General features: G+C 33.9%; 2 protein-coding genes across 3 annotated transcripts; one reads left to right on the top strand and one right to left on the bottom strand.

Moving 5' to 3' along the window:
- Nucleotides 1–4,001: 4,001 nt before the first annotated feature.
- LOC122600373 (DNA-directed RNA polymerase V subunit 7) lies at nucleotides 4,002–6,789 on the top strand. Of its 2 annotated transcripts, none has more exons than XM_043773081.1 (2): nucleotides 4,002–4,143; nucleotides 6,120–6,789. In XM_043773081.1, exon 2 carries the CDS (start codon nucleotides 6,129–6,131, stop codon nucleotides 6,657–6,659), a length of 531 nt encoding a protein of 176 aa, XP_043629016.1. In that variant the 5' UTR covers nucleotides 4,002–4,143; nucleotides 6,120–6,128; the 3' UTR covers nucleotides 6,660–6,789. The 2 variants fall into 2 exon arrangements, with proteins under 2 accessions (XP_043629016.1, XP_043629014.1); XM_043773079.1 differs by having other exon boundaries at nucleotides 4,003–4,143; nucleotides 6,117–6,789.
- A 3,156-nt stretch (nucleotides 6,790–9,945) lies between these two features.
- Nucleotides 9,946–10,797, bottom strand: LOC122600361 (PRA1 family protein D-like). Its single transcript, XM_043773069.1, has one exon. It carries the CDS (start codon nucleotides 10,601–10,603, stop codon nucleotides 10,067–10,069), a length of 537 nt encoding a protein of 178 aa, XP_043629004.1. The 5' UTR covers nucleotides 10,604–10,797; the 3' UTR covers nucleotides 9,946–10,066.
- Between the last annotated feature and the right edge of the window lie 786 nt (nucleotides 10,798–11,583).

Consider the following 11,583-nt stretch of genomic DNA (forward strand, 5'->3'; position numbering starts at 1 on the left):
ACCAATATTACCGACTATCACAGGTAAACCGGTCAACTTTTGGTCAACCGTGTACAAAAAAAAAGTATGTGGGTAAACCTCATCAATAAAAAGTATGATGGGCAACCGTGTACAAATGGAAAAATACGTTGGTCTTTTCGTGATTAATCAAAAAAAAAAAATAGTGATGTATGGCTAAAAAAAATATCTTATGGATGATCCCGCATACTTAATACATGCGAATCTTTCTTACTAAAAAAGGAATAACAACCAAATATTTCATAAGAAACCCAAAATACAAAAATTTTGAACATTTTGACGTTGTGGATGTTGCATATCATTGCAACCCAATAATAATGAATGTTGGTGCCCGACCTCAAAACTTGTTTTTTCTTTGTAACGAGGTCTTAAGACCCGTGCGTTGTACGTCCGAGATGAATTAAATTATTTTCATTTTTAACGTGTGGTTTAAAAATGATCTATATTAGAACGATGTTGAGTTGTGTGTAAGAGTATAGTTATAATATGGACATAATTATGAAGATAGAATGTAAAGAAACAATGACAATATAATATATAATTGTGTTGATTAAAAAGTACATGTTTACGAACGTTGATTAAAATTGGATTAATCACGAGAAGACCGACGTACTTTCTCATTTGTACACGGTTGCCCATTATACTTTTTTACTGATAAGGTTTACGCACATACTTTTTTTTGTACACGGTTGACCCAAAGTTGACCGGTTTACCTGTGATAGTCGGTAATATTGGTCAACCGTGTACAAAAAAAAAGTATGTGGGTAAACCTCATCAATAAAAAAGTATAATGGGCAACCGTGTACAAATGGGAAAGTACGTTAGTCTTCCCGTGATTAATCCCAAGTAATTAATACATAAGTGGTATACATAAGTAATTAATACATAAGTGGTATACCGATACGGAGTAATATTTTTAGCTTTCAAAATTCATAAGATATTCTACATATAAGTGTCGTTCCTTCTTCTAGAAAATATCTAGTATAATATATACTTTCAAATGTTGTGCAAACAATCCAAATAATACGAAGTGGTCCTAAGTTTAAATTCAAGCGAAGACAAATTTAACTTTTATAGGAAGTTAGGAACACAAGCGTTTGTCAAGTGGGAAGCCAACGAGAATGACACATTGGCTATATATGGAAACAAAATAACGGTTGTATTTTTGTATCAACATCATATGGAATCAAACAAGAAAAATAGACTTTAGGTTATTGATTGTCCCATTTGAATTTTGAAGAACATGGAGAGGAATATGTAACTGCGTTTTTGGTACCCTAGCAACCATTAGTAACAACCTAAAGCATTTATGTACAGCTTTAATCAAATTAGTAATGATGCCAAAACTCAAATTGTAATGTGAACCCATAAGAGCTGTTCTTTTTCCTTCTCAAAAGCAAAGACACTCTTGAAGATTATTTGCATCAACTTTAGAACTACTCTTGAACGTTGAGACTTGAAGTCACAAAATCCAAACATTCTGAGTCTGAAATTGGGAAAACACTTGAATTTGACATAAAACATACAAACAAGACAACCCGTATCTTCATAACCAAAAACAACAAAATTATCTATTCTAAATTCTAACATAATATTACTCGGCCCTTGAATCTTAAAGCATCATATTATAACAAAAACAAACCATAAATTACATGTCAACATACATTCCATGGGAGGCCCGGAGGGGGGCAAACAAGACATCCGGCCGGGACAAAATTTTGAGGGGCACAAAAATTTTAAAATTTTTTATATATATATTTTATATGTAAAGGTTTTAGGTAAAATAAACAACCAATTTACTATGAAAAATGTTATGCGAGCTTCCCGAGTCATTGGTTTAACTTATTTGGTATGTATTTCTAATACTATCATTTTGTTATTGTTATAATGTCTCATTTATATAAAAAAAATTGCTTATCTATACTTCTATATTTCTATACTACTATATAAAAATTATAACCTATATGTTGAAAGTTTACATAAATGAGACATGTAAATTGACCAAAATACCCTTAATGAATTAAATTAGCATACAACTCTTAATATTAAACATCTAACTCTTTAATATTAAATTGCACCATTAGTCCATTATATTAGAAAATATCTTTACTAACCTCTTTAAATCAAATACTTTTACCTACACCAATAGATGTCGCCGCCACCGTCATCGCTAATTCGCCGCCGCATTGTGCGGGTACCATGCTCGTATAATTTGATTCTTAAGAGTTGGGGACATTTTTGTTTCCGTCTCAGACTGGGCACTTGAATTCTCAGGACCACCACTGATACATTCCTATTCCAATACAGCTCATATATGGAAAAACTGCCATGTCGTTTTGTTACAATAATTGTCGTATTGAACCCTGTTTACGGTGGCAAAAATATAATTACCATCAAATTTTTGGCAACTTACAAACCTCAAAGCTAGGAAAAATAAAAAAGTCACACAATTGAATGTATCATTATGTATATAAAAAAAAGTCAGATGAATAAACTATTTTTATGATAGGTTAATTTTTTATTTATGGGTTTAATTTAGATTCCCGGGCAAAGCCATATCTTCAACCTAGTTTGGGTTTACCTATCATTATAGTGGTTTGGCATTGAGTAACAAAATTTGCAATAGGGACCAAAATTCGCAAATTGCCACCGTTTAAAAAGGCATTGTTTGTTTTTTAAACTAGTATAGTGGATTAGAGGTTACCTACATAATACAGCGATGGTGGTGGTGGTGGTGGTATATTATATGTCCATAAAATTAATATAATGTATGATCATTAATTATCATTATTTAAGTGTTTTAACACTACATTAATTAGTTAAAACTGAAAAAATCAGAATTTTTGTTTTATGCATTCATCTTAGATGTTAAAACAATAGGTGTGATTTGTTCTTAATTTTGATAGTTAATTTATTGGTAAACATGATAATTAGATTCACGCATAACAAAAACATTACACTAGAAAAACCCATATAAATCAAAGATAATGTACTCATGCATTAAACTAAAAAAACTACTCGTATATAATTTTGTCAAGATATCACTCAACTGGTAGTCGACATGGGTGACATGAGGAACCTACGAAACAAAAAAAATAATATTTACAACTTCATTTAAAAACCAAAAATCAAAGTAAAGTAGCAACTTATAGAAGTGACGATTACATACAACAGCCAAGTCCGAAACTATGTTAAAGTAGAAACATATGTTAAAAAGATACAAAACTAAATTAAAGTTTGAGGTCTTATGAATGAATTTAGGAATTTTAAGCAAAAGCCAAACCCAAAGACACTATACAGCCATGAGTGTTGTGACTCATGAGGCGGTTGGTTAATGTCAACGGTAAATCCATACTTTATAAACTTTGTTGTTACGAGAGTTTAGTGAGGTTTTTCCTTTTATATTGTTATTCGGTTTTTATAGAAAACTGGCTATTTGTTGTCGAGCTAAGACGGTACCATTTGACGACGAATGGTTCGTTTCTATTGGAAATTACCTAATAAAAAATTTCAAATTTTAATTAATTTATCATTAAAACTTTGTACGGTAATAAAATAAGGGCTTAGCTTGAATGCAGCAACTGCATCCTTAAAAGTTACGACATTTTTGTAATGTATCAATCATCTATGTGATATGTGTGTGACTGCATCTAAGATCTTTGCAGTAAACTGCATATTCGATTTCCCCATAAAATAATGTAGAAATAAATAATAGGAAAATAATCCGTACTGCAGACTTAACCTAAGTTTAGGTACTGACATTTTAAAAAAAAAATTACAAATTAAACTTTTAAATTTGATAAACATACGTAACCCCTAAATTTTCACTGTTTTTAGGTACCTAACATTTCCGAGGGGTAAAAAATATCAAATTATTTTAACTGCACACACACACGGAGATTGAATGACAGCTAGAAAAGACAGCAGCGTTCATCTATGTGATTCATCCCATTGCTGACGACATATAGTAAAAAGAAAGAAAGAAAGAGCTCTCAGTAAAATAAGTGCTCACTACTACCACTAAAATAAGAACACCCACTCTTCCCCGTGACACACACACACACACACTGCCGCCTACAATCCACACCTACTCCTCCCCCCAACGCACCAAACTCTCCTATTTCTGTAAGCATCCATCTTTATCTATCATTATTTATTTGTTTGTTTGTTTATTTATTTATTATTATTTGCTGATAATCTAATTGATTTTCCCTTTAAGTACATTTGTGGGTTTATAATGATGCATCAAACATAAATGTGTATATTCTGTAATTTATGTAAATAAACCTAAAAATTTCTGTTTGATATAATATTTTTTTTTATTAAAGGAATAAAGTTAGGGTTATAGTAGAAATGGGGGTTTATTGTTCTAACAATTTAAATACTGTTGTTGATAACACATGCAGATTATTTTTTCTCACATATATTTTCAGTCATTAAGAGAAAATTGTGTATCTTATTGAATCGTTAAAAACTTTTTAAATTCAATTTTGTGTAAAAATTAACTTTAACAAAATTATCTTCTAATGACATAATTAGAACAAAAAATAGTTTGATGGTCTGGAAAGGACAGGTGAACACCTACATTGGTATATTCGGAAAATAAACCCATATGAAAATTATATTTGGGAAATATCGTACCAATCTTTGGTCAGAACCAGACAGGCGCAGGTATTTGGTCGCCTAAACCGTCGGTTTGGGTAAGCTAGTTTGGAAGTGCTAATTGACTTTTTGGCAGAAAAATAAGCTAGTTTAAGCCCCTGTTACATTGGACTTTTCATGAAACATAAGCTGAAAAGGCTTCAGCTTTAGTAATAGTCATGTGCTGGAGTTCTATATTTATTAAAGACTCTTAAGTTTTTGTTACAAACAGAAAGAGAGAGAGAGAGAGACGCATTTGTGCGAAGTTAAGTGAAGTGCTTCTGTCATTTCTTATAATTACGTAAAGTAGAATCATAAATATGCTTTACGAGACTCGCTTCAAAATGAAGGAAAGTGTCGAACAGGGTAAGTCAGAAAGTTTAGGAGGACCACTTGATTTTTATCAGAAACCTTTGATCATTTCAACTGCAAAAAGTAGCCCCCTACCATCACCAGTTCACCACTTCTTGAAGTAAAAGCAAACACAATAAATATCCCTCTTCTTTGTTTATTTCATCTGTTAATTGTTAATGGTCTTTATTGTATTTCTTTTATCATAAGTATGTGTCACATAAAAGAGGCTTGAGGCCCTCCTTTTACATTTAGTGCCAGTAAGTGTACTCTGTACATGCACCTTTTGATGCTTCTTTGCCAGACTCGCAACGTTGGTAGGTAGATGTGACACTGTCTAGTCAAAGTTAGCTGCTGTCTTTTCAACCAAATTTGTTACTTGCAACTTAATTATCTTATGGATGTATACGCTTAACTAATCGTTATAAACCATGTTTTGAACAATTACAGTTAGTAGTTTCGTCAACTTCCCCCTAAATGCACCATAACTATTAGGTTCAAGGCATTTGTCTAATCACATACTGATATTACATTAGCTTGAAAGTATTACCTAAGGAATATAGCCTAAAAGCTATAAAAAGTAGTCTGATGATACAATTTTGAGGCTGTAAAGAATAGGGAACTTCACAGATACATTTTTGTTCATGAGAACATATTTGAGAGGAAAATTATAGAATTAGAGGTTCTGCAGCTGGTAAAGCAATACTTCCGATGGTCTCTTGTAGTATTTTTATCTGTTACATTTTGCCTGTTATGCTCAATGTGACAATATGCCCCCTGCTTTACATCAAGTTTATGGCAAAAATGGGTGGGTTGGGTAACAGGTCAAAATATGATTCTTTATACAGATCTGGTTTTTTCCAAACACTTATCTACATTTCTTTTTTTTTTTAAAGATAGTGAACATTTTAAATTTAACTCTGAAAACTATATTTTTACTATGTTTGTTATTTATGGCTAACAAAATGATTCATGAGGTTGTAGTATGTATGCATTAGGAATACTGTTTAGGTAACAGTTGTTTGAGAATACTTTTTATTTCATTGCGCCATCAAAATCTGTGTAGATTTTGATATTGACTTTTCTCTACATAATTTCTGGTGCAGTAGGACTGCAGAATGTTTCTCAAGGTGAAATTGAACTGGAATGTGGTAATACCGGCTGAGAATCTTGACATCAAGGGATTGATGTTACAGAAAGCAATATTGATTCGTCTGTTGGATGATTTCGCAGCCAAGAGAGCAACGAGAGATTATGGATACCTTTTAGCTGTCACCACTTTGGACAAAATTGGTGAAGGTAAAGTAAGAGAACACTCGGGCGATGTGTTGTTCCCAGTCCACTTCACTTGCTTGAGCTTCAAGGTGTTTAGAGGAGAAGTTGTAGAAGGGGTTGTCCATAAGATCCTTAAACATGGTGTGTTTTTGAGGTGTGGCCCCATTGAGAATCTTTACTTGTCGAACCAGAAGATGACTGATTATCATTATCAGCATGCTGATAGTGCATGCTTTCTGAATATAAAGACGGGATCGAGGATCGAGAAGGATGCGACTTTGAGGTGTGTTATTATTGGTGTTAAATACATGGAGGCTCAGAAGGAGTTTCAGGCTGTGGTAGGGTTGGAGGGAGATCATTTGGGGCCAATTTAGTGGTCAAGGTAAATTGATTTTCTACAGAAGATTGTCAACTTAGAATGCATCTGACTTTTTAATAATTTGTAATTCTACAATGTGTTGAACCGTCGGATATGCTAATTGTCAGTAGGAATGTCTTTGATTATGCCGTTTTGATGCAGTGTTTCTTTTCTTCAACTCTTTTACAGTTATGTGAATAACTTTGCTGTCATGTAAAGTAACCAAAATCAGGATATTCCGTAATCTGACCCTTTAATAGGAGATTAGACACTAGAACCTGGAATATGTTAAATCCTAATCAAATGTTGTCTTTTAAGCTAATAAGAATATCGGAATCATGTGGTGCAACATATCTCAAGTCTCGGTAATTAGAATCAGGGACAGAGCTAGTTAAAGTCAAGCAGGGCCGACTGAACCTGCCGAATATGATTTGACTGAACCTGCCGAATATGATTTTGTTCAAGTCTTGGTACGGTTTTATTTAAAAACCTACTTATTTAAGCATTTTTTGCTATTTGTCCAACTTGGATATGTATCTGGAATTCTGGATGTTATATACAATGATAACAATATTGTTACTATCCAAATGAATATTGTTACTATCCAAATACCAAAATGTGACAATTAAACAATGCATGATCCGCATAAAGCTTCACACTCCGTCTCTCATGGACAATCAAAATGAAAGCTTCCTAAGGCAATTTAGTATCATCATTAGACCTCCATCTCGTGTCTGTAGTTTTTATAATTACTCATGTATGGTCAATTCGATGTTATAACATAACAAGTACTTCAAGTGTTGCTTTAAAGTTGGGCTGTCAATTCTCTCGCTCCAAAAAAGGTTTCACAGTTTCAGCTTGTTGCTTCAACTCTCCGTCTACAGTCCACTTATAATGCACTGTTAAAATGGTTTATTAAGTCTCATGATGAAAATAACTGTTCACTGTGTTCATCGAAGGCCAACTTTGTAACTGATAAACATATATCTTGAGGTGTGTGCCCATTGATAATCTTTTTGAACCAAAAGATTATTGATAATCAGGATGAGCATGTCGATGGTGCGATTTCTGAATCCAAAGGCGAGGCATAGGATTGAGAAGGATTCTAAATACAGTGTATTGCTCAGATTATGTATAATATTTCTTCATATTTACATTTTAGTTTCATATTAAACAATTAAGGAATGAGTTCCTAATGCTTACTATGTAGCCTCCATAAGAACAAAGTCAAAGTAAAATATAAGTTTTTTCTGAATACAAAAAACTTTTGAGAATGAAAAAAATAAGACGGACGTATCTCCATTACTACATCTAGACAACTTTGGTGACTCTGCTGCACCGGTTTGATAAGTCTAGTGGTATAAAAGTAGCAAAGATTAAGTTCGGATGTACTTGTCAAAAATCGTTGTCCTAACCTTTAGCCAACAACTCAAAGTTCACGATGATCCGACACCTAAAAAACGAACAATATCAATTCTCATTCCTGTGTAAATGTGACGAACTTAGTAATGGTGATCCATTTTGTTGGAATAAAACTAACAAACTTTAAAGCTAACCGAAACATAAAAGTAAATCAAGAACAAGAAAAATACCTAAATTATATGCAATCATGATAATTGTTTACTTTTAATAGAGACACATGGCAAATAAAAGCGATCAAGTCTTTTCAATATTCAATTACAATTGGCTTTACAGGTCAAGATCATCAAATTGATTGAAAAGATATGATGCCCTTTACATCAGGTACTGGAAAGATATGATAACAAAAACCGAACTCATCAAAATTTTACTAACTTTCTTTTCAAGTTGGAGAAAGTAAAAAAAGCAGTGGTTTCAGCTTTGAACATTACAAGAGCAGATTGATACCTGAATATTGACAAGAAAAAAACACTTGGAACCAAAAACAAAGGTAGCATGGCCTATTCTAGTTAGTTTTGCTCTAAGTTTTGCATAAACCTATAAGTTCATTAGCAATTAGAAGTGACTACCTTGGTTTTGATCTATCTTCCTTGAACCAAGTCAATTTAGTGTTACACTGTTACCTAAACTAGATTCATCTATCATCGGTAAGATGTTCGATCAGTTGGATTATCAAGGTACTTACCAGGGGGTTTAAGCCGCAAGAGGATTCAAAGGGTACTCATTATTTAGCAGTGATGACGGCAAGGTAGAATCAGCAATGAGGATGCCACGGGAGGCTGTTTAAGAGGTGATAACATTTTGGTAAGAGGTGTATTCTTAAAAGCATTAGGGTAAACATTGGTACTAGGGGTATAGAAGCGATTTGTTGAGCTATGTGTGAAGTGGCAAGAAGGAAAGATCTAAATTTTGAGAGAATAGTAGCGGAAAGCGACTTTGCTTATGTTTTATAGCTAGTGAACAATATCAAGTTTATTATGGAAGTTGCGTAAAGGATATCTAAAGTGAGACGATATGGAAGTGAAGTATCAACTGTGCATACTTGTTATCTCTGATGGGCCTACTTGGGACGGTGTCTTGGATGATTAATGCATAGGTGTGGGTTGATGATAGTCTGTACTCTACTTCAAAAAAATAATGTTTTGTAATGCGTTGAGCAATAACATGAAGCATAATATAGGGCAGCTCAGCTCAGTAGTTTTTGTAAAAAGTAGAGGTATACCATCTAAGTTGTAGAGGTATACCATCTAAGTTGGGTACGACTTATGACATCTATTAAGAAGGTTTCATAAGCAACTATGTAGCTACTGGGGATGGGGAGGATGTTGCCGCCTGATAGAAAAAGAAGCGGGGGTATGAAGCTGAAGGCAGATGAGACCTAAACAGATGTGTGAGCAGAGCATGCCAAAGGTAAGGATGAGGACAGTGTGCTATAATGACAAACCATAGTACTTAAAGGAAGTGTGTAAGAACTAAGAAGCTCAATAACAAATCAAGTATAAATGTTTGTGGAATCTCAACTGGATCTCTCCGCACACAATCATGTAAGTAGTTAGGTTGTTCTGTCTATAAGAGTCATGTTGATACATGGTTTGGGGGTTGCTGTCTTTCTGATACTGGGTTTAACATTCAACCTATCATTTAATCTGCCAAACTTAGTCCTAATTCCTATTCAGAGTGGACGTGCTAAAGCCGTTTGAGATAAACGCCTAGTTTCAGTTTTGCGCACATAGCAGCAGCCCATATACCCTATAAACCAATGCGACTACGGACTACCTATATAAACTAATAAGAAGCAGGATACAAAAATGACACCAACGTTGATTTAATTCCTAAGGCAATGCCAGCCAGATGATAACAGAAACACAAATGGAACCAAGACCTTGATAACAATTCATCGAATATCAATCAAATCTGTATATGTATACATTAACACTAGCATTAATCATCATCATAACTAATATAAAAACATACGTTTTCATTCACCAACAACAAATAACAAAATCAAACCGGCACGTACGAACCAGGTCCATCTTCATCGACACTCGAAAGCAAAGCACCATAGGGCGAATCACCATCATCATCTGTAGTCTTCAATATGGCATGCAAACTAACCACCAGCCCCGAAATCAAACCCGAAACGAACAACTTCCACCAAACGCCCGAAACGGCGACCGCGACAATCGTGACAACGCTCAAACCAATCAGAACCAACCGATCACCAATCTCAAAGTCAAATAAAACCAACGGCTCATCGCGGGCGATCAGGAGGTAGACCCAGCTGGAGATGATGAAGAGGAACATGACGGCGGTGAATGGACGGAAAATTAGGGTTAGGATGAAGATTATGATGGTGATTATGGCGTAATTACCGCGGTAAGTGTAGATGTTACTGGTGAAACGGTTAGAGAGGGAAGAGATGGAAAGAGGGAGAGTGAAATTGGTTAGGAAGTCGGACAGCCATGGGCGGATTGAGTGGCGGATTTCGGCGGAGGTTGTGTAGGTGTTGGTGGCTCCGGTGGTGGATTGTGGTGATGACATAGTTTCTCTCTGTGGGTGGGGAGTAAAGGGGGGTTTTAATTTTTAATTTCGAATTTTTTTTTTTTTTAATTTAGGGTTTTTTGGATTGAAGATGAAAAGGGGGTGAGTTTATGTATTCTCCGTCGAGATCATGGGTTGCTCCGTCGTGTGTAGAGGAATGAGGTCGGCCAATGGGTGGTGAACAAAGTTAGACTCCTTATGTGACAACGACTCAAATAACTATAGAGTAACAAATATTCTTGTTTGACTAGTCCTTCTTAAATTAATTATTTAATCATGATTTTAGTTTCTAAGGTTAATTAAAATCAATGTTTTAAATATCGGTATATACTTGCCGGTATTTGAGGATACTCCGATATTTTAAGCCCAGTATTTTTCCGGTATTTTTACTATTCAATAATGGCCGACATTCCCGGTATTTTTCGGTATTACCATTCTGGTATTTTCGGCATTTTCATTTTTTTAAAAATTTTTTTTAAATACTTTTTTATGATACTTTAATGTTAGTTTTTGTTACTTGTGAACTTTAAACCTTATATTTTGTTATAAAATACCTATTTGATACTCCCTTCGTCTCAATTTAAATGTCTAACTTTGACTTTTGAAGTCTTTATTTCGCAACTTTGATCATATATCTTTTTGTTTGTGTTATACAATACTTGATGAAAAATATATGGATAGATTGAGCTTTAGATATACTTTTCATTGATATAACTTTCATTAGGTATTATGGTGTAAAAACAAAAATATTTACGGTCAAAGTTAGAAAAAAAATACTCAGAAAGTCAAAATTGGACATTTAAATTGGAACGGATGGAGTATTATTTTAGAGTGAATTATAATTGTTTTTTTTTTTGACTATTTTCCTTAAACTGTAACAAATGTTAGAGAATAATAATAAAATAAACAAAAATAGTCGTACCGACCAGTATTTTCGATAATTCCGATAATGCCGGTAATGCCGGAAATTTTTTTCACAC

Source organism: Erigeron canadensis, chromosome 5 (assembly GCF_010389155.1).
Source record: "Erigeron canadensis isolate Cc75 chromosome 5, C_canadensis_v1, whole genome shotgun sequence".
Lineage (NCBI taxonomy): Eukaryota > Viridiplantae > Streptophyta > Magnoliopsida > Asterales > Asteraceae > Erigeron > Erigeron canadensis.